This window comes from Wickerhamiella sorbophila, assembly GCF_002251995.1.
Source record: "Wickerhamiella sorbophila strain DS02 chromosome Unknown contig1, whole genome shotgun sequence".
Taxonomy (NCBI): Eukaryota; Fungi; Ascomycota; class Dipodascomycetes; order Dipodascales; family Trichomonascaceae; genus Wickerhamiella; species Wickerhamiella sorbophila.
The window spans coordinates 2127948-2155307 of NW_020193984.1; the positions used below are offsets into that span (position 1 = coordinate 2127948).

The 27360-nt window shown below is 50.0% G+C and overlaps 17 protein-coding genes across 17 annotated transcripts; 8 read left to right on the top strand and 9 right to left on the bottom strand.

The window, feature by feature from the left end:
* Window positions 1-560: 560 nt before the first annotated feature.
* Window positions 561-2033, top strand: B9G98_01313 (Uncharacterized protein YbeQ; the record flags this gene model as incomplete). Its single annotated transcript, XM_024807871.1, has 1 exon — window positions 561-2033. One exon carries the CDS (start codon window positions 561-563, stop codon window positions 2031-2033), a length of 1473 nt encoding a protein of 490 aa, XP_024663639.1.
* Window positions 2034-2100: 67 nt separating this feature from the next.
* On the bottom strand, window positions 2101-3708 carry B9G98_01314 (Uncharacterized protein C2F7.07c; the record flags this gene model as incomplete). Its single annotated transcript, XM_024807872.1, has 1 exon — window positions 2101-3708. One exon carries the CDS (start codon window positions 3706-3708, stop codon window positions 2101-2103), a length of 1608 nt encoding a protein of 535 aa, XP_024663640.1.
* A 165-nt stretch (window positions 3709-3873) lies between these two features.
* Window positions 3874-4986, bottom strand: B9G98_01315 (Curved DNA-binding protein; the record flags this gene model as incomplete). Its single annotated transcript, XM_024807873.1, has 1 exon — window positions 3874-4986. The coding sequence occupies one exon, from the start codon at window positions 4984-4986 to the stop codon at window positions 3874-3876; it is 1113 nt and encodes a 370-aa protein (XP_024663641.1).
* A 110-nt stretch (window positions 4987-5096) lies between these two features.
* On the bottom strand, window positions 5097-5592 carry B9G98_01316 (hypothetical protein; the record flags this gene model as incomplete). Its single annotated transcript, XM_024807874.1, has 2 exons — window positions 5097-5281; window positions 5334-5592. 2 exons carry the CDS (start codon window positions 5590-5592, stop codon window positions 5097-5099), a joined length of 444 nt encoding a protein of 147 aa, XP_024663642.1.
* An 83-nt stretch (window positions 5593-5675) lies between these two features.
* On the bottom strand, window positions 5676-6923 carry B9G98_01317 (Arginine biosynthesis bifunctional protein ArgJ, mitochondrial; the record flags this gene model as incomplete). Its single annotated transcript, XM_024807875.1, has 1 exon — window positions 5676-6923. One exon carries the CDS (start codon window positions 6921-6923, stop codon window positions 5676-5678), a length of 1248 nt encoding a protein of 415 aa, XP_024663643.1.
* Window positions 6924-6978: 55 nt separating this feature from the next.
* B9G98_01318 (Chromatin modification-related protein EAF6) lies at window positions 6979-7236 on the bottom strand (the record flags this gene model as incomplete). The annotated part of the gene is made up of 1 exon (XM_024807876.1): window positions 6979-7236. One exon carries the CDS (start codon window positions 7234-7236, stop codon window positions 6979-6981), a length of 258 nt encoding a protein of 85 aa, XP_024663644.1.
* Window positions 7237-7290: 54 nt separating this feature from the next.
* Window positions 7291-8775, top strand: B9G98_01319 (SWI/SNF chromatin-remodeling complex subunit snf5; the record flags this gene model as incomplete). The annotated part of the gene is made up of 1 exon (XM_024807877.1): window positions 7291-8775. One exon carries the CDS (start codon window positions 7291-7293, stop codon window positions 8773-8775), a length of 1485 nt encoding a protein of 494 aa, XP_024663645.1.
* Window positions 8776-8814: 39 nt separating this feature from the next.
* On the bottom strand, window positions 8815-10287 carry B9G98_01320 (Histidine--tRNA ligase, mitochondrial; the record flags this gene model as incomplete). Its single annotated transcript, XM_024807878.1, has 1 exon — window positions 8815-10287. One exon carries the CDS (start codon window positions 10285-10287, stop codon window positions 8815-8817), a length of 1473 nt encoding a protein of 490 aa, XP_024663646.1.
* A 184-nt stretch (window positions 10288-10471) lies between these two features.
* Window positions 10472-11503, top strand: B9G98_01321 (Transcription initiation factor IIE subunit alpha; the record flags this gene model as incomplete). The annotated part of the gene is made up of 1 exon (XM_024807879.1): window positions 10472-11503. The coding sequence occupies one exon, from the start codon at window positions 10472-10474 to the stop codon at window positions 11501-11503; it is 1032 nt and encodes a 343-aa protein (XP_024663647.1).
* A 42-nt stretch (window positions 11504-11545) lies between these two features.
* Window positions 11546-13786, bottom strand: B9G98_01322 (DNA topoisomerase 1; the record flags this gene model as incomplete). Its single annotated transcript, XM_024807880.1, has 1 exon — window positions 11546-13786. The coding sequence occupies one exon, from the start codon at window positions 13784-13786 to the stop codon at window positions 11546-11548; it is 2241 nt and encodes a 746-aa protein (XP_024663648.1).
* Window positions 13787-14163: 377 nt separating this feature from the next.
* On the top strand, window positions 14164-16296 carry B9G98_01323 (Cell cycle serine/threonine-protein kinase CDC5/MSD2; the record flags this gene model as incomplete). The annotated part of the gene is made up of 1 exon (XM_024807881.1): window positions 14164-16296. The coding sequence occupies one exon, from the start codon at window positions 14164-14166 to the stop codon at window positions 16294-16296; it is 2133 nt and encodes a 710-aa protein (XP_024663649.1).
* Window positions 16297-16637: 341 nt separating this feature from the next.
* Window positions 16638-17648, top strand: B9G98_01324 (Palmitoyltransferase PFA4; the record flags this gene model as incomplete). The annotated part of the gene is made up of 1 exon (XM_024807882.1): window positions 16638-17648. The coding sequence occupies one exon, from the start codon at window positions 16638-16640 to the stop codon at window positions 17646-17648; it is 1011 nt and encodes a 336-aa protein (XP_024663650.1).
* Window positions 17649-17658: 10 nt separating this feature from the next.
* On the bottom strand, window positions 17659-22584 carry B9G98_01325 (Transcriptional regulatory protein SIN3; the record flags this gene model as incomplete). Its single annotated transcript, XM_024807883.1, has 1 exon — window positions 17659-22584. One exon carries the CDS (start codon window positions 22582-22584, stop codon window positions 17659-17661), a length of 4926 nt encoding a protein of 1641 aa, XP_024663651.1.
* A 373-nt stretch (window positions 22585-22957) lies between these two features.
* B9G98_01326 (DNA-directed RNA polymerase II subunit RPB11) lies at window positions 22958-23317 on the top strand (the record flags this gene model as incomplete). Its single annotated transcript, XM_024807884.1, has 1 exon — window positions 22958-23317. The coding sequence occupies one exon, from the start codon at window positions 22958-22960 to the stop codon at window positions 23315-23317; it is 360 nt and encodes a 119-aa protein (XP_024663652.1).
* An 87-nt stretch (window positions 23318-23404) lies between these two features.
* Window positions 23405-24697, top strand: B9G98_01327 (hypothetical protein; the record flags this gene model as incomplete). Its single annotated transcript, XM_024807885.1, has 1 exon — window positions 23405-24697. One exon carries the CDS (start codon window positions 23405-23407, stop codon window positions 24695-24697), a length of 1293 nt encoding a protein of 430 aa, XP_024663653.1.
* A 20-nt stretch (window positions 24698-24717) lies between these two features.
* Window positions 24718-25965, bottom strand: B9G98_01328 (SWI/SNF and RSC complexes subunit arp42; the record flags this gene model as incomplete). Its single annotated transcript, XM_024807886.1, has 1 exon — window positions 24718-25965. The coding sequence occupies one exon, from the start codon at window positions 25963-25965 to the stop codon at window positions 24718-24720; it is 1248 nt and encodes a 415-aa protein (XP_024663654.1).
* Window positions 25966-26360: 395 nt separating this feature from the next.
* On the top strand, window positions 26361-27308 carry B9G98_01329 (Surfeit locus protein 4; the record flags this gene model as incomplete). Its single annotated transcript, XM_024807887.1, has 1 exon — window positions 26361-27308. One exon carries the CDS (start codon window positions 26361-26363, stop codon window positions 27306-27308), a length of 948 nt encoding a protein of 315 aa, XP_024663655.1.
* Window positions 27309-27360: the final 52 nt, after the last annotated feature.

The following is a 27360-nucleotide window of genomic DNA, read 5'->3' on the forward strand; positions in this document are numbered from 1 at the left end:
TTGGTTCCTGTTTCACTGAGTGCTAGCTAGCTACGTCAACCAATATGTATTCATCAAATCAAATGATAGTCGAACAAGCTATCGGATTTCACTAAGGTTTGCACAGAGAGTCCCAAGTGGACATCACGAAATTATGTTGGGCTGCTTCTTCCACATTTGGCGCATTCACATACTCTTCTGTATTCGGACATGAATTGAAGCGTGCGTCATGAATCCTGTTTGAGAAAGTTGCCGCTCATGCGAATCATCTCATTTAAAGTGACACATGCAGCTGAGAGATGCAAGCCGCTAGCGGTCGTTGCCCCGTACGGTGGCCATTGGACTAATGCGACTGATATAAATCTACTTTGGGGTTGTAGTTTTTGCCGAAAGTCCTAATCAAGTAAAATAATACCGTTTTAGAGCCAAAATTTTTTTAGTTCAGAGTGGCGCTGTTTAGTGCCAAGGTACATGCATCATTGTTGCATGAAATCTAGAGGTCTGACTAGCCATGCTACGATTGTTTGAGACATTTTGCATGGCATATATATACTGCAAAAAAGCGAATATTATAATTGTGAATGTACGAGAATAATAAGTTTACAACGAGAATAAAGCCAAATGTTGATGCACCGCTCCGACCTCCAAAGCGCACTAGAAGTCTCCCGTCAATAATCCGCCGAGCTACCAAGTTCAAGTGGAGCAGGACCAACCGGTCTTATTCCACTGGTAACATTAATAGTCACTTGGGCAAACAGGGTGGTGGTGATGGATTCAACCAAAGACTTGATAACTTTTCAAAAACTTTCAACGTTCCAGAGCAAAAGGTTGGGCCTATCGGTCCGCACGTTACAGTGGAGTGGGTTCCGGAAATCGAACCGTCAATATCCGAGTCCTCCAAACCCTCTAGTATATCGAATACTGATAATACTGAGCGCATGGAACTGATGAACAAGCTCCTCTCAACTTCATCTAGCGTGATCTTGGCTTTGATGGATGACACCCAAAGCTGTTTCTCAGATCACGTTTCTGTTCCACCGTCGACCACCCCTGAGTATTTTCAAAACCCTGAATATTTCAGTCGTGGTTATCTAAGAGGAAGCCAATACTCTAATCGGGCGGTTGGACTTGGGGTCAAACTGTACAAAAAGGGCAAGTATGCAGAAGCGAGTAAGCAGTACCGTGCTGCAGCGTCGCAGGGCAATATGTATGGCATGCATAACTTGGGTGTGATGCAGCTCTATGGACAGGGAATGGCAGCAGACTATGCCGCTGCCAAAGAATGTTTTGTTTATTGTGCCCACAAAGAGCTAACGGCAAGTATGAGCCAGCTAGGATACATCTACCTCTATGGCAAAGGAGTTGAGGTTGACATCGCCAGGGCCTTCAGCTGGTTCAAGCGAGCAGCGGATCGCGGCAACCCTTACGCTCAGTTTCAGCTCGCGGGAATATGCTATCGGGGCACACCATTTTTGTCACGAAATACTAGAACGGCGGCAAAACTTCTCGCCCAATCCGCGATGCAGGATTACGCCCCCGCCTTGTATAATTTGGGGGCAATGTATTTTACGGGATCTGGTGTCCCTCAAGATTTTGTCGCAGCTGCAACATTGTACAAGAAAGCTGCTAAAATGAATTATCCTCAAGCTCTCACCAACCTCGGTGCTATGTATGCTTGCGGGGTGGGTGTGCAAAGAAACTTTGCAAGAGCCATTAGCTACACCAAAAAAGCGGTTCAGTTCTCCGTGCGTGAGGCTCTTCACAACATGGCAGATGCTTATGCGCATGGTCAGGGTGTGGATAGAAACTTGGCAAAGGCGGTTGAGTTTTATTTCCGAGCTGCTCAAGCCGGCGACGCTGAAGCAGAATACTCCTTGGCCTGTATGTTTTTACAGTTTGACCGACTGGATAAAACGAACTGGGATACTGGAAACTATTGGATGAAAAGGGCCGCTGATCACGGAAGTATAAATGCCCAGAAAACCCTGTCGGTTAGCGCGGTTGGAGAACGCGAAGTCAGGCGTCTGGCGGAAACTCTTGCCAAAAAAGTTTAGTGAATAATCAAATATAATTATTAGTTTTGGAATTTTATATATAATTACAAAGAGCAGTGTCTATCCTCTATGGTGATGTCAAAAACGCCATCAGCTTGTCTCTACCCTTGATTTCGATCAAACGTTTGATTGCTGCGTACTGAGCATCGTCGTCAGCACGAACAGCAGCTTCGGCAATTTTCAGCAAATTTTCATGAGCCTGAGCTGCAGAAGTTGCTGGACCCTGAAGTTTGAGGTACATCAGATCACGCACTGCCTCGCGCTCAGCGTCAGGCTTTGCGGCAATCTCATCTAGAGCTACCAGCAGACGCTGTTCCTTTGTTTCTGGATAAAGCATCTCTCTCTGCTTGCGCACGAGTTCTATAAAGTCAAGTTTGATGGCTTGTGCAGGTAGTTTGTAAATGACGCCATCTTCACCCTCAATGACTTTCTGAACCCTTTTCTTGATCACAGGAGCGGCAAATCCAGATGAGGTATTGTATACGTTGAAGAATGGTATTTGTCGAACCGGTCCGTATTCTCCATCTTCCTCAGCCACTTCGATGAGGCCGTCGTTCTTCAGGCCGCGTTTTAGATTCGACTCAACAATAACAGGCTTCCTTGGACGGCGTCGTAAGGAGGCAGCCTTCTCAGGATGGTTGGGGCATATCCACCGGTTGGGTATACTTTGCACTGGGGGGTCTATACAGTCAACATGCCAAACTGTCTGGCATTTATCACAAGTTATCATTGGGCCTTGGAGGGCGGTGTTGAGGCACTTGCAACAGATTATAATATCCCCATTCTTATCTTCCAAACGTTTTGACTCGTCCATGTCCTTAGGTTTTTTGGAAGGCAGCATAGTTTCATCGATATAGGTTCCGTCGGGCGACACACCAACGCCCTCAAAAAATGTCTGCAGGCCAGTGGGTAGTCTGAACTGACGCGGGTTTGTGCGGTCCAGGAAGTTCAGGAGCTCGCTAAAAAGCGATTTTTCATACGGGATCGGTGGTTTTCTTCTCGCTTCACACTGTCGGCAGTACCACGCCCCGTCGGGCAGCAAGCTGTCATCCAGAGGAGGGTCCACACAAGTAAAATGAAACGACCGTGGGCACGATTCGCAACACACAAAATTTCCTTGGCCACCGCATGCAGCGCAGTAGTCGTTATTGATGATTTGGGACTTGGATTCGCCTATTGAGAGATCTTCGACCACGTCAGGCTCGATCTTGGGTTGCACTGGAGAGTTGTCTGTGCCTTCTCGACGACGAGAAATGCGTACCTTGACAGATCTTGATCCGTTTTTTTGATTATCATCTGTTCCGTTGGTCCCTTGAGACCTAAGCGTTGAAGTTACACTTCGCGACGGCGACTCGGGAACATTTCCATCTATTCCCATGTCCATTTTGGCCTGCTCGTAGTAGTTGAGTTGTGAGTGATTTCTACTAGATCGTCTTATGCTTGATTCACGTCGTACTTCGTCAGTCAGCTCCGTCTTGAGCGCGAGTTTTAAGTGGATGGGAGTGTTGGTTTCGCTGTTCGCACTATTGGCAGACGAAGCGCGCGACGAAACCGAGCCGTTTGAGTCATTTTCTACGCGCCTTTTACGCCTGACTGACTCTTCTGGTAACGAATCGATCGGAAAGCCCGTGACTCCTGGCCGTTGCTCCGCAGCCTCTGGCTCCACCCATCCCATTGCCAGAAAAAGCTTACTCAAGGTTAGAAGGGAGAAATGGGTTACTAGGATTTTGAAAGTAAGTAAGCTAGGAAACAAGTGTTTAGAATAGAGATCGTAATGACGGGCAGCCAAATCTAGATTATTTCATGTAGTACATTTGCCTTTTTAGAAGGATTCGTTGGCTTAGGCCTCAGTCTTGGCAGCCTTCTTCTTTTTCTTGTTGGTGCGAAGAGAAGTATTGAGCAGTGCAACCAAGTCCTCGTTAACAACCTTCTTGGTAGTAGCAATCTTGGTGAAGTCCGGAGCAGGAGCAGAGGCAAACTTGAGGATACCGTTCTTGGTGATAGCAAAGGTGGTGAACAGCTGGACGACGGGAGTGCCCTGCTTGGCGTAGACAACCTCGAAGGCATCGAGCAAACCGTGGTTCAAAGGCTCTTGTAGGGCCATGCGAGCGCGCTTCTGGTCCTCAAGCATGCGTACAGTGAAGGGGAAGTTGCCGCACTTCTTCTGGATCTCAGAGATGGCCTGACGAGAGGTCTTGAGCTTGAGCTGATAAGTGAGGGCAGTCTTCTTGTAAATAGTGGTGGGAGTGTCCTTAGGGCCAGCCTTGGCAGATCCAGCAGAAGTGACAATAACGTCTAAGCCGTACACCTCGTCCTCCTCGAACTTGACCGACTCAAAGTCCTTGCGCTGCTGCTCAGAGGGGTTAAGAATGATCTTCTTCTTGCCATCCATAGTATCCTTGAGGTGCTGCTGAGACATCATTCCCTCCAAGGGAACACAGTCAAAGTCCTTGACAACCTCGTCAACGACCTTGGTGACATCCCAGTTACGGTTACCGGGCTTGAAGGTGCGCAGAGCAGCCTCAGTAGCGTAGTAGGCAGCAGCGATCATGTCGGCAACAGCGCCCTCAACCTTGGACTCACCAACAACAATGGTATCAGCGAGAATGCTGGGGTAGCCATCGACCTGGGCACCCAGAGAGATCTTGATGACATCGCCAGTCTTGAGCTCGATCTCTGCCTCCTTGTCGGTGGAAAGAGGGTTGAAATGAGCAACGCAGTCGTTGGGCGACACACAGGTCGGGAAAGCAATGCCTTTGGTGACCTTCTTGTTGTTGTAGACCTTGGCCAGCTCTTCGTTCAAGAGCTCGTCACCTTTAACACAAAGATCGGCAATCTTAGCACCAGGGACGGCTAGAGCCTTCACCTGTTCCAAAACACGACCGGCAATCTCACCGGCAATCTTGTACTTGGTAACCACGTCGGGGTTTGCAACAGTCTGGACTTCGCTCATTGAAAAAAAAAAGGAAAGGTTGTTGCTGACACAGCTATAGTATTGCCTAAATAGTGTATAACGGATCGACCAGGACGGTAAACATTAACTGCGGTAGTCGCCTTTGATAGTTACATATTCGTGCGAAAGAGTACACGTCCAGAACGTGGCACTGCCGCATCCGAGGCCCAAGTCAAAGCGGCAATTTCGAGGTCATGCATCTCGAGAATTTCACTGGCGCGAGCTTCGCCTACGGCCTCTAACTCACCATTCACAAGAAGATCCAACTTTTGAGGCGCTTCTGGGACATCATTCCCTCCAAGGGAGCCATCATCAGTATCATATACCTGCATCTCTCTCAAATTCACAATCTTCACCATCATCAGACTCGTTTGCATCTCCCTCGAATCTTAATTCCCAACCATCCTCAGACTCATTTGCATCTCCCTCAAATCCTAAATCTTCACCACCTTCAGAATAATCAAGGTCGCCACCATCACCGCCGCCGCCGCCGCTACCACCGTCGCCACCACCAGCATTCATACTTGCAGTAACCCAGTCAAAGTCCGTAATGGCCTTGTACATGGCAACCACGGCGGGGCTTGCAACAGTCTGGACTTCGCTCATTGAAAGGAAAAGAAAGGTTGTTGCTGACACTGCTAAAGCATTCCCTAAGTAGTGTCTAACGGGTCAACCAAAACGGTGAAACATTAACTGCGGTAATCGCCATTGATAGTCACATACTCGTGCGAAAGATCACACGTCCAGAACGTGGCACTGCCGCTTCCGAGGCCTAGGTCAACGGCAATTTCGAGGTCATGCATCTCGAGAATTTCACTGGCGCGAGCTTCGTCTACGGCCTCTGGCTCACCATTAACGAGAAGATCCAACTTTTTGGAGCCGTCCGTAGGAATAAACGACACGCTCGTTTTGTATGGATCAATTTGAACGCCAGAGTAACCGGTGGCACAAAGAATACGCCCCCAATTAGCGTCTCTACCGTAAAGAGCTGTCTTGACCAGCATACTTTGAGAGATATTTGAAGCGACTGTTTTGGCTTCTGCATCCGAGGCCGCACCCGTAACGGAGATTTGCACAAATTTTGTCGCACCCTCGCCATCACGAACAACTAGTTTAGCCAAATCAGTTGCCAATTCGGTCATGATGGCAACAAAGGTAGGGTAGTCGGGGGAACTAATGGTGATCTCCGGACCACCAGCAGCTCCGTTAGCCAGTGCAACAATAGTATCATTGGTAGACATATCACCGTCAACAGAGATAGAATTAAAGGATTTGTTGACTGCCTCTTTCAGAGCCGACTGCAAAGCATCGGCTGCAACGGGGGCATCGGTGAAAAGTCCGCCTAGCAAAGTAGCCATATTAGGGTGAATCATACCGGCACCCTTTGCCATGCCAGCGATATTATATTTTTGGCCGCTGGCTTCAAAAGATGCAGAAACAAGCTTGGGGAAAGTGTCCGTGGTCATGATGCCCTTGGCACAGTCGAGCCAATCGTCGTGTGTACCACCAATAGCAGGCACTAGAGACTTGATACCGGTCAAAATTTTGTCAATCGGAAGACGCTGGCCAATGACACCTGTGGACATAACGAAAGTGCTTTCAGACGACGAACCAATGACCTCGTCAGTTACCTTCATCATGGCCTTTGCATCGGCAATTCCGCCCTGGCCGGTAACCGCATTTGCGCAGCCACTGTTTACTACCATGGCCCGGAACCCATGGCCCTTTGTGGACTTTAGAATCGCTTGATCGACCTGGACAGGAGCAGCCTTGAACGCATTGGAGGTAAACACACCAGCACCAGTGCAGGGCCTGTCGCTAACAATGGCAGCCAAGTCTTTGATGCTCGGGTCCTTCTTCACTCCACAGTGCTTGGCACCAGCACGGAACCCAATAGGATAAGACCCCGACGTGGGGATTTTGGCTAACCGCTTCATATGAGTCAATTGGGAGATCAAATTAATAAATATTTCGCTATGTGGATGAAATAAATTAGGGGTCCTGGAGAAGAGTGGAGCTCTGAGAAAAAATACGGTCCTCGTCGGTGAGAACTGGTCTCCTCCTGTTCTGGTTGCTTTTGGTATAGTTCTCAAAGCCCTTGGAGATGTTACCGGCGACTGCGTCCTGCAAGTAAGCCGTCTCTTCTATGTATATCTTGTCCTCGATCGCCTCGAGCTCTTTCTCAACTTTATTGCGGCGCGCAAGCATCTGCTTCAGCTGTCGCCGCATCTTTTCATAGTCCTCACTCATGGCTGGGCTAAAAAAGTGGAATGGCTCAATCTTTCTTAGTCACCCAACCTACGCATGGAGGAATCAACCAAGGCGGCCGAGGACAAGAGGCTGTTTCCGGAACCTGTTTCGGTTTTGGAGACAATCCAGAGCTTTATAGATGATCGTAAAAAGGCCGGTATCCCGTTAAATGCTGAGGAGCGAGAGGCATTGCGGGTACTGTACTCTGACGCCGTTCACGAGACGCTGGCTGATGTGGACGACGCGACGTACAGCGAGCTCAGTCGACTCAAACAGATTGAGCTTGAATATCTTCACCAAGTGCGTGGTGTGCGCCAGGTGATGCCCTCTGCAATTTTTGGAGACGGCTACGCTGGATATGGCAATGGATGGACAGGCAACAAGATGCGGCTTTTGTATGCGCAGGATCGCAAAAGGGCCGGCCGTGAGTCTAAAGAGCTCATTATTCCCAATCCCTCTTTGGCCAAAACAGCCATTACGGGCGAGCATCTCGTCCCAATTCGTCTGGACTTTGAGAATGACAAGTATCGCTTCAAAGACACGTTTTGCTGGAACATCGAAGGCATGACCGTGCCCATCGACCTTTTTGTGGAAAACCTCCTTGAGGACTTTGCCTTGCCAAATTCTCTTATGCAGCCGATTTGTGCGTCCATCGAGGAGCAATTTCACAGCTATGTTCGGCACCCTTTACAGCAGCAGGAGCAGCAACAAAAGCAGGAGCCCAAGCAAGAGTCTGCTGCGGAGCGGCCAGCCGCTGTCGAAAATTCAGATTTTGATAGGAGGGTTGTGATCAAAATCGATATCACGTCTGCTCAACACACCTTGAAGGATCAGTTTGAGTGGGATATTAATGAACCGGAAAACGACCCCGAGGAGTTTGCTGAAACTTTCGTCAAAGAAATGGCTCTTCCTCAAGAATTTGCTACCGCTGTTGCTCATACAATCCGTGAACAAGTGCAGGCACAAATAAAGGAATTAATGCAGCAAGGCTACGAATTCGATGGCGCGAGACAAGTAAGTCGAGACGCAGCTTGCGACTTTGAGGTGGGTCCGCACACATTTTTGCGTCCTCCGCACTTGCTTGATGAGTTCAGCCCCAGTGTCTCTCAGCTTTCCACGGACGAGATTCAACACTTTGACCGCGATCGGAATAATCGCCGCCGCGGCCGTAGATTGGGTGGCCGTATGTCCCGACGAACTGCCGGTGGAGGAGCTGTTCCTTCTCTACAGCCTCTGTCAGAAGTTCGAGAGATCCGCAATATCAATACGCCCTACTTTAACAGTCTGTTGCCGGGCGGCCTTGATCGAAACCTAGACACACTGCGTTCACACATCTATCAGCAAGATGACACCGACAGCGAACGACCAGAGGTTGTTTACTTTTTCAACAGGCTGCGTGAGAGTAGACATGTGCCCTCTGCGTCTGTGTTTTCAATGGACATGATCAATGAAGACGAGCGGCGACAGAGGTTCACGGTGAAACTCAAGCTGCCCCCACGGATTCTTCACCAATTCCCTAGCTTTGGGAATACCCAATAAACGGTTTATTACTGTACTTTATTTAGCTATTTTTTTTTCTCAAAAGCTCTCGAGCTTCTTGCGAACGTAGTCGACCATCTCATCAACAGAGATATCAACGCCCTTATCTTGTTCGCCCAGGCCCAACTCTTTAACCTTTACTACACCTTTGTTGAATTCTTCTTGACCAAGAATAACAGCAAGAGGGCAACCGCTTTTCTCAGCGGCCTCGAACTGCTTTTGAAGCTTGGGTTTGGACTTGTAGATGAACTCGGCTTCAATACCTGCCTCCCAAAGCTTTTTCGCTACCTTCATACGCTCAGGAAGGAAACCAGTCCACTCCGGGCCTCCGCCAAAGGCGAGGATAAACACCTGGGTAGCAGTAGGGCGAAGATGGTCATAGAGGCCCTGAGATTTGATAATAGAGAAGAGACGCTCAATACCGAAAGAGATACCAACGCAAGGAATGTCGCCGTTCTTCTTTGATGCAAACATGCCGACAAGCTTATCGTAGCGGCCACCGGCAGCGATAGAGCCGACACCGACACTTTCACTGGCATCGTCATCGTCGTTCTTCTTTTTCTTTTTCTTGGCGTCGCCGGCTTCCTCTGGAGGAGCAGAAGCTGCCGTAACTGCCTCGTAAATGAGGCCAGTATAGTAGTCCAACCCACGAGCAAGAGAAAGATCAAAGCTGTAGAAGGGAACGACATCAAACGCCTCAAGATAAGGCAGCATGGTTTTGAAGTCCTCTACACCTTGTTTCGCAGACTCGTTGGTCATGAGATCTTCGTCAGAAGAGAGCTTTTCGATCATCTCAGGAATGGTGCCTTTGAGCTGAACGTACTTGCCAATCTTATCAGCAATCTCGCCATCGAGGCCCTTCTCTTCCGTCATCTCCTTACGAACCTCGTCCCAGGGAAGCTTATCGAGTTTATCCACAGCAGAGGAAATGGTGCGGACCTTGTCTTCGGGAACACCGCAGTGACCGAAAATGCCGTCCAAAATCTTACGGTGGTTGACCTTGACGGTGAAGTCGGGGATTCCAACCTCCTTCAAAACTTGAACGACGATAGACAAAATCTCGGCATCAGGAACCATTGATTCATAAACACCAGCGATATCGAAATCACACTGATAGAACTCTCTCATGCGGCCTTTTGTCATAGCAGGCTGATCACGTCGATAGACCTTGGCAATGTGGAAACGCTTGATGGCCTGGATACCATTCATTGCGACATAGCGGGCAAAAGGCACGGTCAAATCATAACGCAACGAGGTCAGTTCACCGCCCTGGTCCTCGAGGTTGTAAATGAGTTTGGAGTCCTCACCGTACTTTCCAGTCAGAACTTCACGAAGCTCGAAAACAGGAGTATCGATAGTAACACCACCGTGGCGACGGAATACAGACGAAATAGTGTCGAACAGCTTGGTGCGAATCACCATATCCTTGTCACCCCAATCCTTAGTGCCCTTAGGCGTCTTGAGCGCAAACTTGGTCTTGCCAGCCGATTTTGGCACTGCAGCTTGTGACATGGCCCTTATAAACTTTAGTGATGACGTTGTGGACAAAAAAGCAAAGAGAGAACCAAGTACGAAAGGTTAAAGTGAAATTTCCACCTCTGGCGATCTTTAAACTTAGTCACACTGTCGCAGGTCCCAGGTGCAAGTGGCAGTGTTTAGTTGGGGGTTGGATACTGGATAAATAAACAGTGCGGAAATGGAGACTGTGCACCAGTTGATTCAGCAGGTAGTGCGGGGATTTTACGATGTCAAAGCAGTCATTATTATGGACGCTTTGTTGTATCACCGGGTGCTGAGTGACAAAGAACTGATCACAATGCTGGGTTTACCGGCAAAAGAGATCCGAAGTATTTGTGCGAGACTCAAAGAAGATCATTTACTGAAAGATTTAAGTCATAAAGACGATGCAACCCGGGATCAGCGAGCGTTTTCCCAGACCTACTATTACATTCATTTCACAGAGGCAATTGATGCTGTGAAGTGGAAAATGTACTCTATTGAAAGCAAATTAAAAGAGCAAATGGACGCTCAGCATAACCCGCACGATTATGTGTGCGACATTTGCAAAAACAGAGTCTCCACCATCGATGCTGTATCGTTGTTCAATCCCGAAATGGGGGCGTTCTTATGTGATGTTTGCGGGAATCCTTTAAGAGAGGACGATGGCCCGGGTCCGCAGGACGGAAACTCGGCTCAGGATCAAAAGGGCGAACTAATGCAGCAGCTCCATCCCCTGATTTCTGCTCTGCGTAAGATTGACGACATGGTCATACCTGAAAACACCTTCCAGTCGGAACTCAACGTTGCAATTCCAATACCGAGTGCAGAGCTTTTGGCTGCATCAAAGCCAACCGCGCGCCCGTCTGGCCCCAGCCAGCGGTTGCCGGAGCCCGTTCAGGCCACCTTCGAAGTGCACATTACCTCCGATGCAGAACGCGCAGCCCAGGAACGCGAATCTGCGGCAGAAAAGAAGCGTCTGCTCGAGGAAAATGCTCTCCCAGAGTGGCATGTGCGGTCTACTGTTGGTCAAAAGGTTTACGATGCTTCCGCTGCTCAATCAAACCCGGTTGTTAAGACGGAGCTCGAAACTAGTGCTGAACCAGAAGAAAAGAAAGAGGAGAGCGCCATGGATGAGTATTACCGTAAACTTGCCGAACAGCAGGCTGAAAATGGTGCCGCCGAAGAGGAAGAAGAGGAAGAAGATGACGAGTTCGAAGACGTTATCTAGTCATGAGCATGCATTCTTGAAGAAACATTATAAATTAAATACTTAAAATTGCCAATCTTTATCGGCCGAGTGAATTGCCCATGCAAACTTTTCTCGCAGTGTCTTTGTAAATAGCTTTTCAAGAGGGACCTCGAACTTTTTCGAGAACATGACCGAAAGACGAGGGTCAATATAATTGATCTTGGATGTGCTCAGGGCAACCGTCGAATTGTCCTGTTTGTCCTTCAAACTAAGACGTGTAGACAGAATTCGGTCGTCTAATTTAGCCACCTGGGCTTCCAGCTTTTCGCAAGTTTGAGAAGATTTGATTTCAAACTCACCCGTATCCAGCTCCTTTTGCAGCTCTTCTTTGAGGTTCGTAACTACCTTGAGTCGCTCTTTAAGGTCGTCTTTAGTCAATAGCTTCACATCTTCGCCAGCTTCCCTATCAGCTTTAATTTTTTCGTTATCTCTGGCAAACTTCTTTTCAACTTTTTCTTGTTCGCGTTCCACGACTCGTTTATGAATGGCCTTCAGCTTGGTCTTGTTGAAAGCCTTAGTGTCTGCAAAGTAGCTCTTTCCAAGAACTTTGGGTTTCTCAGGATCAAGCTGCAAAATCATCTTTTTCAGACGATATTTTTTCCATACCAGCTCTTCAACGCGCTCCTCGATTTTGGCTACACTTTGCTCGTGGCTCTTGGCGACTGTGCGTTGATGGTTACACAAAATAGCAACCTCCCGGTTAGCAGCGTTAAAAGCAACGACCTTTTCGGCAACGGTGCCGACGTTGGGGATTTGATCAAGCTGCTTTTGCATTGTGTGCGAGGCGTTATATGTACGGAAAACCTTTGCCGTCAACCCAGGCATGTAGCTCTGCAAGTGTTTGTTCAAAATGCTTGGATCCAACCGGTCGAAAATATCGTCACCTGGGCCTTTAGGTTCCTTCTTGAAGATCTGAAGATTGGTGAAAACTTGTTCATCGACTTCGACCTGCTGGAAATAGCGAATCGAATCCTTACCAAGGAAATCAAATGTAACCAAGTTGGGTGGTTGAAGGTCAACATGTTCATAACGCAATGAACAACAGCCTACGGTGTCAGCCTCGTCGTCTCCCTTTTCTCCACCCGCACGCAATGCAAGTCTGTCAATTAGATACATGGCTGTGGCACGTTGCCGCACTTGCATTTTCTCATCGGTCAATTCTTTGCGGTAATCATTTCGAATCCGTTCGACATGATTTTTGAGTTCACGAGCTTTTTCAAACTTTTTAAAATCAGACATTCCTTTCAAAGAGGAGCTTTGAGATAAGAAGACGTATTTAGTGTTGCCATTGATGTTCTCTTTCCACATAGCAAGCCAAGAAACGGTATTGTCATGGCGGACCTCGCTCCAATTGTGACCAGCAGGAGGCTCAGGGATCTTTACATCTTTTCCGATATTCAGAGTAACTTGTTCGGGTTGAACACGAGCTTTGAGTTTCCCTGTCTTGGGGTGCTGTCCGCGTCCACGGAAAAGGCCTGGGGGCTCGACCCGGAAATTTCCCACCGGTTGCTTCCGGCCGTCCAGATAGCATGTTTTGTACTTTTCCTCGGCCTCGTCTTTTTCTTGCTTTAGTCGTTTCTTGACAGCAGGAGGCAGCGCCTTTTTCGCGTTGCGCTGATCTTCATAATAGGCAAAGATATCGGAAAAGTCACACTTGTCGAAACTCTCGATTTCAATGAACTTTGACGTCCCCGAAATTAGTGCTCGTCCAGAAGTGCTCAGCACCTCCTTGAAATCGCCAAAAAAATTCGCCTGGAACACCGGATTCTTTGCGTGATCCGTATTTATCATGGCACCATAAAAACCCGCAACCTCTTCGGCCTCGACTGGCAAGTCCACCTTTTTACCGTCATACTTGAGCTTGACATCGTCGGGTAGCTTTTCGTATGGAGGGGGGAAAATGACGCCATTGTGTTCCAAAGTCTCCCATTTGACGGAGTGGTCATTCGGATCCTCTTCCCACCAACGGTGAATATCCTCGTCATCGGCTTTGAGGCCGCCATCGACGACCAATTCCTCTTGTTTTACTTCTGTTGCATTGTCGACGGCTGGATCAGCTTTCAACACTTTACGTTTCTTGGCCGGACGCGTTTTATCTGGCTCTTCCTTCACGGCATTGTTCTTTTTTGTATTGGCTTGTGACGCGGGTTTTGTGCCCCTCTTTGTGCTAGCAGCAGTCTTGGCCTTATTCGCTACTGACTTGGGCTTTTTAGAAACATTCCCGCTCGATGATTTACGAGCCTCTACAGCCGTAGTCGACATAATAAATGAAAGTTCAGTTTACTCAGCAGAACTTGAAACCAACTTTTTCCTTTTTTTTTTTTTTACTAAGTCCGGGCCGGGGAAGCTTTTCCATGGGGCGTTTGGGAGGAGGTGTTAGGCCGGCCCATAAGCTGTGCAGTAACATGCGAAACAATTGGTTACAACGGCGTCATCTCGTAATAAGAGCTGGTTATTCTGCTGTCTAAATAAATAATATGGCTTCGGAAGCTCTCTGTACTATCTAAACCACAGTGAAACCGCCATGCAGGAACCTGCATGGCCCAGGGTTGTTATTGTCCCAAAGAGGAAAGACAATCACAAACTGTTCAGGAGCTTATTATCACAACATAGGCAGTTGTCTTGCTTATCCGTTACACATGCAACATATCCAAACACCTGCTCGGCCTCTGGCAGTTCGGGATGACAACAAACAGGTGGATGCTAAGGCAAAGCGCAGGGAGAAACCCTCGGCATTGTGCAAAACACCGCCGAGTTTGATCAAGAATAAAGACGGCCAGAGCTACCAGCGAGGTCTGTGTCTAGGCGAAGGAGGTTTCGCTCGATGCTTCCAAGTCAACACAGGAGACGGTACTCTGTACGCAGCCAAGACAATTGCCAAAGCTTCACTAACTAATGAAAAGACGAGGCTCAAGTTATTCGCCGAAATCAGAATCCATCGCAGCTTGCAGCACCAAAATGTCGTTCGCTATATTGATTGCTTCGAAGATGATGTCAATGTGTACATTCTGCTGGAGATTTGCTCCAATTCGACTCTCATGGAGCTGGTCCGTCGGCGGAAGCGGTTACTAGAAGTCGAGGCTCGCTACTATCTGCTTCAAGTGTTGGCGGCAGTAAACCACATGCACAACAAGCTTGTTATTCACCGTGACCTTAAACTCGGTAATATTTTTATTGATTCAGACATGAACATCAAGATTGGTGACTTTGGCCTAGCCGCTCGCCTCGAATCGAAGAGCCAGCGCCGTTACACCGTGTGCGGAACCCCTAACTATATTTCCCCGGAAGTTCTTGTTCGTCCTCATGAGCACTCCTTCCCTGCTGACATTTGGGGCATTGGTGTAATTTTGTACGCTATGGTATTTGGCAAGCCGCCTTTCCAGGAAAAGGACGTTAAAGTCATCTACGAGCGAATCAAGCAGCACGACTTGGTTTTCCCTGACAATGCTCGGGTTTCTCAATCCTGTATTGAGCTAATTCAATGGATGCTGGAAGCTGATCCGGCCCAACGTCCGACCATTGATCAGGTCTTGAACCACCGCTGGTTTGCAGGTGAGTTCACCGATGTGATATCTGTGTCGGCCCTCAAGGGCGTTCCTCACATCAAAGTCACGCCCGAACAATCGCGTGTCAACTTTAATCGTGCTAAAGCAGCATGTGGTCTTGCTTCTTCTTGCTCTACAAGCCCTGTTGAGACTGTTACCAAGGAAGACGTAGCTACGGCTACTCGCCCATCGGCCAGTCGGGTTCTGCCTCCATCCTTATCTCCGCCCACGACCAAAGAAAAATACAAGATGGTTGTGGTGCAAGATAGGCCCGATGAGAACATCAACAGTCCGGCGATTCGCCGTCGTCATCAGCTAGCGCCTGATGGAAACAATGTTGGCAGTGGCCAGCAAAACTGGCCTAAAGCACATCGTATGTCAACCGAACGAGGAACTGGGCTTTCTCGTCGCCCCACCAACATGGCTAATGCTGCAGCGCAGTTGGTGATGAAGGCAGCTACCACTAAGTCGGATCCCGCTGGGCCGTCTCTCCGATCCAGGGGCAACGGTGGGGTTAACTCTCAGCAATTCGTTCCTGGGCTTGTTCGTGAAGTCCGTGGTGTCGTTCATACCATGCGGGACTCGGCAAAAACATACTTGGCCCGAGTCCTTACTGCCCAAAGCCAGGGAACTCTGTCGCAGCTGATGCGGGACGCTACGGTTTTCACGAAACCACCCCATATCACCAAGTGGGCTGACTTTGACGAACACTGGGGTATGGCTTACGGTCTGAGCGATGGTGCTATTGGGATGCACTTCCGCGATGGGACCTCGATGCGTATGGATCCGTTTTTGGGCACATACATGGCCTACGAGCCAGCCGCTGAAAACAAAACAGCATTTGTCGCCTGCAGAACATCGAGCTCTAGTCTCAACAGCAACCGGGCCAAAAAGGTCAATGTCATCAATTTCGTCCACAAGTATATGGACGAGCGTCTCGGTCGGGGTGGTATGCCCGATCGCCGGGAGGGCCAGGATGCCAGCGATGGACCTTTCTTGTACAACTTCAGTCGCGGGGACTTTTACATGATGTTTGTATTGTCTGACGGTACAATGCAGTTCAACTTCAGCGATCACACCAAAATCGTGATCTACGGCAGAGGAGCCCGTTTGTTTGTTATCGACCCGGCACAGAACAGTACTGACATGAGCACTGAGGACGCCATGACGGCCAAGCCAGCTCTGGATCTTGTCTACAAACTACGCATTATTTGCGAGAATCTGTGATTGATTCTGTCGCCCCTCTATCGTGTTTTTATATATATACCCGCCGCAAGTTTTGGACCTCCTGAGGACGGTCGAGTCTGTATTCCCATATTATTATTAAAGTTGTTTGTTACGCCAAGTGATCAAGGGACATAGGAGACCCGTACGCTCCCAACGGCAGAGGCGAAAAGACGGGTGTTAGATTTTCAGGTTTTTTGCTGAACACACTGCTCTTCTTGTACGAAATACTCAGGTCTGCAAAACTTTTTCAAATTCTGCGCTTGCCTGCATATCAGGTGTTGGCTGCTGCATATATAGTTGACTAACCCCTCGTTTCCAAGGTTGACGCTTTTCCTTCCACCATGATAAAATCCTTTCCGTACAAGCTGGGAGTCATTATCCCGACGGGTACAATTTTGTACATCGGGTTAGTTTTGGTAGTACTATTCCCGCAATACACTCAAACCAAGATCTTGCCTGCCTGGCTCGGCGCCCTTGCGTGGCTGCTGCTGATTTACTGGCTGGCCTGCACCACAGATCCCGGCTACGTTAATCCTGAGTTCACTGACGAATGGGAAGTAAAGTGCAAAGTCTGCGATGTTATCAAGCCTGAGCGAGCCCATCACTGCAAAGAGTGCAATCGTTGCGTTCTGCGGATGGATCATCACTGTCCGTGGACCAACAACTGCGTGGGCAACAACAACTTCCCGCATTTCATGAGGTTCCTGGGATGGGTCATTATCGTCAACGGTGTTGCATTGGCCGGCTATTTTGTGTATTGGGTGCGTGTCCTCGATGACTGGGGAATGCCCGGCTATTTGATGCCCCGGTACAAACTTGTCTTGGGGCTGCTCGGGCTTATTGGTTCACTGCTGGTGGAAATCACAATCACCCTGCTCTTCCTTCGGTCTATCCTCAACATTGTTAGCGGACAGACCCAAATCGAGTCTTGGGAAATCGAGAGGGCCAACACCATCGCAAGGCGGATCGACCCCAGTAACCTGCCAGAGTTCCCTTTCGACGTCACTCTCGGCCTCAATTGGTCGGTCGCTATGGGTAATTTCTTCCTATCGTGGTGGCCCTGGGCTGGCCCCGGTACCGATGGCCACGACTTCCCCAAACTCTTTTATACTTCGGTGCGCTGGCCCCCGGCTACTCCAGAAAACGTCCATGATTGGTACACTGTCAAGCGTTGGCGCACATCTGAGGGCGATAATATCACCGACTTTGGCGTCGATGCCGAAATTGACGACGTGGAAGTCGAGGTGCCTCCCGGAGCGGCAGAAGATGCTGCTACTGAACAGATCGAAGATAAGCCCAAGGCATCGCCGGCCAAAAAACGCGGTGGTCGTAAGAAAAAAGTGAGTTCCTAATTATACTAGTCTAATCGATTTCCATTTTATTTGAGTCCTCAGCCGCAACAGCAGCAGTAGCAACCGCTTCAGGCTGTTCGCCAGTCGTCTCTGGCTGCTGGGCCGGAGGCTCCACCGCGGCCGCGTCAGGGCTGGTGGGAGCGGGAGGCGCAGAGTCAGCAGCCGTCGTCGTCGTCGGGTCAGCAGCTTCGGGCTCGGCAATAGGCGCGGGCTCGGCAACGGCGGCTTCGACACCGTCCAAGAACGCCTGGAAACGCTTTTCTCGGCGGGTCTTGGCTTCGGCACGATGCTCGTCCCACGAATCTGCCTTGCGCATTATATAGTCAGCAGTGCCCTGCTCAAAGAACAGTCGGTAGGTGTTGATGCACACCCTGGCTTGCAAGCCCTGAGACAGTACCTCGCACTTGAAGTCATCACCCAATGACTCCCGCAGCGACCGGTACAGGAACGGTGCCTTGATCTTGTCAAACGGCACCCCCTCTGTAGGCACGTTCATCATGTACGACGTAACATAGTACTCCCACTTGCTTTGGGCCTGAGCTACTCCCTTGAGGGTCAAGTCATAAGTACCAAGGTACTGGAATCCCAGTTCAGCGGTGCCCGGTGCCCAGTCGATCCGGAAAATGGGCTCCTCCGCACCGATCAATTGCTTGACTTTCATACGGTAAACAATCTGCTTCTTGACATCGGACTCGGTAGCGCGTCGATCAGCATCGAACAAAAGCAAGACATCAGCGGTAGCCTGGTCGTTAACAAGGGTATGCAGCTGCTTGACAAGAAGGTGCAAGGTCTTGTCAATTGTGTATAGCTTGTAGGCACGATTGCGATAAGCTCGGCGCAGCGACTCCTCGAACCACTGGGGCTCAACGTCGCCATCCAACAGCTTCTCACACAAAGCAAGAGCCTGCTCATAACAATGCTCAGGAGAGAACCGTAGTCCGAGATCGTCCATCTTAGTATCAAACAAACATAGGTCCTTGGCAAAGGTCGTGCTCGTTTGCACCTCAAGCTCCTTGCTAACGATTGGCTCGTAACTCTTAACCTCGGCCAAGCGGGCATAAATAATTTCAAACAGACGCAAAAAGAGATAAATAGGTGTGTTTGCAAACAAGTTGAACGAGGTGCGAACGGCAGAGGGCTCTTCGAGAGGTGGTGTGAGCCGCTCAAAGCGAAGCCAAGCCGCTTCATCCTCATTCGCAGAGGGCTGTGGTTCATTGGCAGCCGGCGCCGCCGCAGTACCTTCCCGGGCACCTTCGGTGTCAACTGATTGCGCCTCACCCGCTGGAGTGCCCGCAGCGTCCTCCATTTTGACATTCTCTTCATCGTCACTACCCTTGCTGCGCTTCAAAATATCACCGAGAGCGAGATCGCCTGCAGCCGTCGAAGATTCTTCTTCACGGGGCCGCTTATCACTGGGATAAACTCGAGCAACAGTCTCATTGTCCAAACCGAAAAAGATAGGTAAGAACGAGCGAAGGAACTGAACCATAAGCTCCCGATCATGAGCAGAGTACGAGCCACTGTGCTCCAAAAAGCGCAAAAGTAGCTTCCACAAATCAGTCAAAACTTGATTGTCATCAATCTTAACAACAATTTGTGATTTGGGGGTAGGCATAACCGTGCTCTTTCTCTTGGCACCCTGCTCAGCTTTAATAGCCATAATCTGAGATAGCAAAGCACGAGAGGTCAATTGCTTGCGATCGGCTTGTTTGAAAGTTAGCCCGATATGGTCCAGACTCTTGTAGAATACCTTTTGTTCAGTCTCACGCCAAACCTTATTCCACTCCCGATGCGCACGCTTCCACTCCTCATCTTTTTGTTTGAGACGATGCAATACGATAGGAACAGCCACGCCAGGGTTCTCATGCAGTGCATTAATGACCTCGGCACCATTCTTCTTATCGTAGATCTTGTTGATGACCTTCTGATAGATCTTGGTCGTGTGGCCCAAACCCTCGGGAAGCTTAAATTCAGCTTGCTCCTGAGGAGTCATATTAGCGATTCGGTTGGCAATGGTAGACAAAACTTGGATAGTGCGCTGATTGGCACCAATAAAGTGATCATACTCGTGACGTTCTTCTTCAATACGGTACAAAATTTCCTCGTACTGGTTTTTACGGTGAGCAACAAAGCCACTATCTTCCGAGGCCCAAGTCGGGTGTCCAACCCACTCGTCGTTGAGCACTTCCCAGCACATTTCATCACGGCCAGAGCAAGGCATGTATTTCTCTGTCTTGGGCAAAAGACGATAAGAAGGTCCACACGCACGACACTGAGCAAGGTCCACCTGATGTTTCTTGGCAGCAATATTTTCAATGGACAAAGGTTTCCCTTCGTAGCCAACGAATCTCTTAAACCACTCCATAAGCTCTGGGAATTGACCAATAAAACCATCAACGCGGCTCACCAAGGTATTAACGTCAATGATTCGTTGGGTGAACAGGTTGATGACTTTCAACAGCTCGTGGTAGCTCTGCTTAGGAAGGGCGCGCTTGACTTTGTCAAAGAAGGCGATCTCGTCGGCCATGGAAGATTTGCGAGAAGGCGGGACCAGGACCTGCGCAGCTGGCACAAGATTCTGTTCGGTAACACTAGGAACGTTCGCCCCAGGGGGTTGCTGAGCAAGCATACCTGGTAAAGGAGTATCGCGAACACTGCTCTGCTGAGGTTCACGCTGTTTCTTAGGCTGTTGGGCAGGAGGACCAAAGCTGCCGACCGGCGGCAACCGCATTTTGTTATCTGCTCGTCCTCCTGGCAAGAAGCGTTTGAAGTCCTCCAACAGATCTGGCGCATCGCGGAACAGTTGCGAAACCTGAGCATAAACTTCACCCATATCTAGCTGCATGCGCTGATAAGTTTGTAGGATCTCCAAGAACGATTTGTACACATCTGGCTGGTTAGCAAACCGATTGCGAATACGGTTGACATAGGCAATCGTGTAGTCAAATTCTACGGGTCCACCATTGCCAACATGAGCACCTTGTGCACTACCATGAACCATGTCCATTTGGCCTTGACCCATCATAGGCAAGCCAACTTGGGGTTGGCCACCGACCATTCCCATAGCAGGCACCAATTGCTGGGGTCCACCAGCCACCGACTGAGCCACCTCGTATTCGTGACGGGCCTGCTGGCCGGGCTGTTGAAGTTGCTGCTGTTGAAGCTGCTGCTGCTGTTGCTGTTGTTGCTGCTGCTGTCCCTCAGACCAGCGCTCATAATCAACACTGTCGGGCCTAATTTGAACACCCATTGGCGTGGTCACTTGAATATGATTAGTATCAACACCGTCACTCACGCAATCAATGCGATAACCGTTGGGCAAAAACGTGTTGAATCCTTGAATCAAGTCGTTATGGCCTCTGAATAATGACGAGACCCGGTCGATGACGCCAGGTGTATCAATATTCTGACTCTTAAAGTCCTTCATAATGTCCAGGAAATGATTATACACACCAGGACGGTTGCGATAACGCACCTTGACTTGGTCGAGATAAGTTAAAGCGTCATTGAGCTGGTTGTTCATGTTTGCATCCTGGCGGTATCTATCATCTCCTTGGGGCTGCTGGCCTTGTGGTAACGGTACCTGTGGAGGCTGTGGAGGCTGTGGTGGTTGTTGAGTCTGCTGCTGAGCCTGGGGCTGAGCCTGGGGTTGTGGCGGCTGCGCCGGCTGTCCCTGCTGTTGAGGTAGCTGCTGAGGCTGACCTTGCATCATCTGCTGATACTGCTGCTGTTGAGGCTGACCGGGCTGCTGATGCAAATATCCAAGGTGCGGTTGAATCTGGCCGTACGGGTACATTTGCAGATACTGACCCATCATTGGTTGCTGCCCAGGCATACCTTGGGGTTGGAGGTGTTGCAAGTGCTGCGGCTGGGCAAGCTGCGGTGGTTGAGCCAAAGAAGGTAAAACGGGAGGCTGTTGTTGCTGTTGCTGTGGTTCCATGGAAGGAACGTGAACAGGTTGGGGCAAAGGCGTAACCCCCTGTTTGGGCGTGCTTGCAGACTCCTCTTTGGGGTACCCAGCAGGCTGGGGCTGGTCAACAGGAGCAGGTTGAGCAGGTTGAGTGACAGGCTGAGCTGGCTCTATAATAGGAGTGCCTGAAGAATCAGTCTTAGCGGGCTCTGCCGGACCGGTCGTGTTACCCACAGTGACAGGTGCACTACCCGCAGAGGGTACGGGTTGGGGCTGGGGTGCGGCCTGAGGTTGGGCAGAAATTGGAGAAGGAACAGAGCCGGTAGGATTGGCGAGCGGAACGACGGACGCAGCTGGTGTAACCGCACTCGATGCATTATTTGGAGAAGGAACAGACACTGCTGGTGCTTCCTGATGGGTGATTGGCTGAGCTGGAGTCGACGCCGGCGCCGATATGGGTGCCGAAAACACAGCTTGAGGCTCTTCGGTTTTGACTTCTGAGGTTCCAACAGGAGGTTGGGGAACCGTCTGCTGTGGTACAGGCACTGGTGAAGCCACGGAATCTACGCTAGGTGCGGCCGGCTGCGCGATCGCTGATACAGGTTCTGAAGCCGCAGGGTGGGTGGGTTGAGGTTGCGGGCTCGGATTTGAGGGCTGCGCAATAGACGCAGGCAGCACAGAAGGACTGGGCCGCTCAGCAGCAAGATTCGTCTGTTGTGGCAAAGGCTGGGGCGTAGGCACCTCCGTTTGCGGTGTTGGCGCCGTGGCGGGTTGAGGGTGTGCGTCTGGCGCGGAGGCCACAGCACTGGTTACAGAGGTCTCTCGCGATGCTGTTGGCTGTCCAGTACTCCTGGGAGATGGTAGAGATGTTGGCCCGCTTTGACCCGAGTTTAAAGCTGCGTTCGCACTCGGCGCGGGCTGTTCGTTCCACGGAGTCTGGGACATGACAAGATGGATGCTTACAATAGGGGTCTGGGTGTGAGGTGAATGGTTTGGGCATGTCAATAAGGGTGGAAATGCGTGCATTTGGAGGGAATGCGGGGTCAAAAGTTTTATGATGGGCCTATCTGAGCAGTACTAGATATCTTTAGGAAAATCATTTGAAGGGCACCGGCTGATATCTGGAGTTTATAAGAAACATTTGGGTGATGCGGGTGCGGATACACAACCGGGTAAATAAACGGCTGGAGAGTCCCCATGTAAGCCGAGGGTTAGGAGATTTCCAAGAGAGGAAAAAAAAAGGCAGAGGTACGATCAAACCGCTAAGGTCTGTTCCAGACGCTAGTTGACCACACTATTGACGCGCTATCTGAACCCGACAGTTTCAGGCCAAATTTCGAACCCCTAGCCCAATACTAGATTACCTTTTGCATCGACCTCTCTGGCTGACCAAGCTGACATGAACGCCCCGGACAGATTTGAGCTGTTTCTACTGCCAGATGGTGTGTCGAAAGTGACGGTTCAGCCTGACCAGCGTATGCCGAATGCGGCTGTGATCAAGTTCGAGCGCGAGGACCACACCCTGGGCAACCTGCTCACTGTTCAGCTCAACCAGGACCCGCGTGTTTTGTATGCCGCCTACAAGGTGGAGCATCCGTTGTTTGCCAACTTTGTGATGCGTATTCAAACCGAGGACGGCTACACACCCCGTGAAGCCCTTAAAAACGCCTGTAACGCGCTTATTGGCCAGCTCAGTGTGCTCTCACAAAAGTTCCGCACCGAGTACGGCCTCAAGGCTATGCTTGGCCAGGAAGAGTAAACCGCAGCCCATATCCGGACTTTGGCTTGTTCTACTTATCTTGTAAAATGTAACGACCTCATGACTGTTTTTTTTTTAGCTGACTACATGCACCGCTCTGTGGCTCAAGCGCTGGCCAATGCTGGAATCGAACAGCATAAGCTAGCCAGACCAGACAGCGATATAGCAAGGCGGGCATTTTTACATTTATGCCACCTGTACAACCTGCCGGTACGGCCGCCCTCCGATACGGAGGGGTCGCGGCATCCGAACGCGTCGAGTGTTCATGACTTTGTGATGCCTCAATTCCCGGCGCTATTTGCCGCAATTCGGTCTTACATGTTGGATTCTGGGTATCCGGACTTTCGTATGGAAGATTTGATCTCTCCGCAGGGCGAGCGGCTTCTTGATCAGCTTGAGCATCTTGCTAGGTTTGCCGAGTTTAGGCAGGCTCTAAAGGCCAACATGCCTGACAAGTTCAAAGAAGCCTACAGACTTCTGGATCATTACAATTCGCAGAAAAAAGATTTAGAAGCTGAGCAGGATAGACTGTTTACGTTGCAACGAACCATGGACCATTTGAAGCCCGAATACGACGCGAAAATCGCCCAGCACAGCGCGAAGCAAAAAGAACTTGAAAAAGCTACCAATTTTTTAGCAGAGCAGACGGAAAAGCTTGCTATTGACCGTGAAAAAGTGGATGCTACAGAAAGACTACTCGATGGTGATGAACAAGTGGTGAATATCGACTACGACATGTATAGCCAACTTCTCTACGTTACCAAAGATTTGGGCAGATCTTTGGAAGATCAGCTACAGAGAATGCGTCATGAGCTGGATAAAACGCGCTCGGAGCGTCGATCTGCTGAACACGACCTAGAAGCGCTCCAAATCACGTCGCACTTGTTGGATGAGCTGGACGAGAAGCTGCCGCAATTGAGCGAGCTTGCCCGGGAAGCTGCAGCCGCCAAAAGCGCCTTTGAAGAGGCGAGCGCCGAGGACCAGCAGCAGACTGTGCGCATCAACAAACTAGAAAAGGAAATCGCTGAGGCAACTCAGGCAAACGAAGAGCTAGCAGCGGCGATTGCAGAGGCAGAAAAAGAAGAACAGCGCGTTGGCGAGGAACAACAAGAGCTTCTGCAAAAGAGAGCTGATCACGAGCGTGCGTTTGAAATTGCCGAACAAGAAACCGATGCCAAGATCAAAGAGCTAGAAGCGTTGATTCAGCAACACGAAACTGAAAAGGCCAAGATCGAAGCGGAGACACAGCACCTCATTGAACTGAGGTTGACTCTAGAACCCCAACTAATTGCTCGCGAACAGGAACTGGACAAAGCTACGCAGGAAATGCTGGCGTTGTTGGTAAAACTAGGCGAAACGTATCGTCCAAGCTCGCAATAGAGTAAATTACAAATTAATATTTATTTAAACCGTTTTTCAGCCAGCTGCTCGGCACCAATCTCTTCATATTCTGCCTTTGTGATCCAGGAACTATCGAAATGGCCAAACGAAGCCATTACTCGGGCACCGGCCCACGTTACGTTTCCACGAGCCAGATGGAACCTGAACGGAGAGTTAGGCTTCATGGCAATCAGATCGTTCTCTACACGACGGGGCAGGCCCTGGAGTTGAGTGGTACCACCGGTCAATACAATATTCGACACCAAATTCATGATAACTTCGGTGGGGGCTTCCACTTTGCCAATTGACTGGTAAATGAGCTCGGTGAGACCCAAACTATTTTCGGGAACCTGTAAGCCAGACTGTGCAGTTGCTCCGGGTTTGAATAGCGGCTCAACCATAGCCATCCGCTCAGGTCCAAACAGCCGGTGGTATCCTGAAGGGAACTCGAACGGTCTGATTGACGAAGACTGGTTTGGTATATTAATGGGACGGCCAGCGGCATCAACAGCTCCACTTCCTGGATTATTCAAGGGGAAAGGCGACACCTCCGCGGTTACTTGCTTGAATCGTTGCACAATCCGGGCCTGTTGGTACTGGTGGAAAGATGGTGTTCCCTGCGGGCCCTTTGCATAAGGCGACGGCTCACCTACGTCCAAACCGATGGCTCGTTGTTTGATTTGGTATCTGGGAGCAGCATCGATCTGGCTTGCCTGGAAGCTAGCCAGGATGTGAGCGTCCAAAAAGTCACCTGCAAATCGGCTATGAAGTATAGCCTTTGTAGCGACCACACCGTCGAGGACAGGAACAACAGAAGTTCTGCCACTGCCTATTGTGACAATCAAAGCGGTTGTGCGGAAGCTTTCGACCGCAGCGCAGAGAGGGGCCTTTGCCAACGTGAATAATGGCACGCCCAGACCCTCAAACACAGCTTCGAGGGCTGGAGCGCGTGACTCCGCGGGAGCCCACGCCTTTTCAACGACCGAAAGCGGCTGTTCGTTCAGATTGCATCCCATCCGCTCGCCAAGATGCGACCAAAGAGCCGCAGCCGAGTCCCAGTCGTAGACCACACCGTCCATGACGGGAGTAAAGATCTCGCGAGACGGCGTGTAGGAATAGACACCGTCGCCGAAAACTCTGGGCAAATCATTTCCATCTTTGGCGTATGCAGAAGGGACGGTATAGCGGGGAGTCAGGTCACTGCTCAAACCGCAACGGGTCCAAGTCGTTCCGGGGTCGACCACCACGGCAGGCACGTCTTCAAGCATGCTGAGTCAGTCACGATCGCAAGATTCAGGGTTGATATAGTGTTTGGTTTATAGGTTTGGTTATAGGTTTGGTTATAGGTTTGGTTATAGGTTTGCTCATAGGTTTGGCTAGAGGTATCTTGGAGCTATAGAGTTTATTCAAGTTGCCTAAATTTTGTGCTCACGTGCCTGATGGGTGATATGCACAAGGCCGAAGAGTCAGTGGCCCGAAATGTGCCCTCTGAACACGAGAAAACATCGGCCAAAGTCCACTCTAGATGGTCACTCGATCACCCTATTTCTTTCGCCCTGTTCATACCCGGCCTAGCCTCCATCAAACAAGCTACTACTTTTGGCTAATATCCCGCAGGGTATTTCGGATTTGTAAGGACGCGAAACCTCCACATCAGCCTACTATGAATCGAAGGGGTGTGCGGTACGATATGCCGTTGGCACAACCACCAGCAGCACCGAACCTGGAGCAACGTGGCAGCCAGTTTGGCTCGACGACTAGTGCTCCCTCGAATTCGCAAAAGGGCTTTGTTGACAGCTTGACCTCGACGACTGGCGCGATAGACGAATGGCTCGGGGAATTAGGCCAGCCTCTGAAGCCGTACCTTCCGGCAATCGGGCGTATCTTGGTGGTTTTGACATTTATCGAGGATGCTGTCCGAATTATTACCCAGTGGGGTGATCAGACCCGCTATTTGCGCAACTACCGCGGCATTCCGTACTTTCTCACTGTGTTACTGCTAGCTTCCAACGTGATCTGCATGTTTGTTGGCTCGTACTGTGTTATTTCCAAGCGCTTCCTGCTTTATGGAACTGGTGCCTTGACGTTCGTGGTTGTTTCGCAGGCCCTAGCCTACGGTCTTCTGCTGGACGTGCAGTTCTTTTCTCGGAACTTGTCATTGATCGGCGGCCTCCTGATGGTCGTCTCAGACGCGTTTGTCCAGGAAAAACGTAGAATGGGTCTCCCCGGTCTGCCCCAGCTGGATAACAAAGACCGTGCTCGCTACATCAAATTGGCCGGCCGTGTCTTACTGGTCTTTTTGTTCTTGGGCCACCTGGTCCGCACAAAGTGGACCATCACCTCTTCTTTATTCAACGTTATCGCTATTTCGTGCTGCATCCTCGTCGCCATCGGCTACAAAGCCCGACTCTCTGCATCCCTGCTGAGCATCGTCCTGTTCTGTCAGAACCTGTGGGATAACCCGTACTGGAATCTTGATCGTAACCACCCTAACCGGGACTTTTTGCGCTACGCCCACTTCCAAACGTTGTCGATTGTTGGTGGGCTTATTTTATTGATCAATATGGGCGCCGGCCGTATTTCAATCGATGAAAAAAAGAAAATCTATTAATATTCCCATATCCTCTATAGTCTCATTATCCATTTGCTCACCTAATATAACC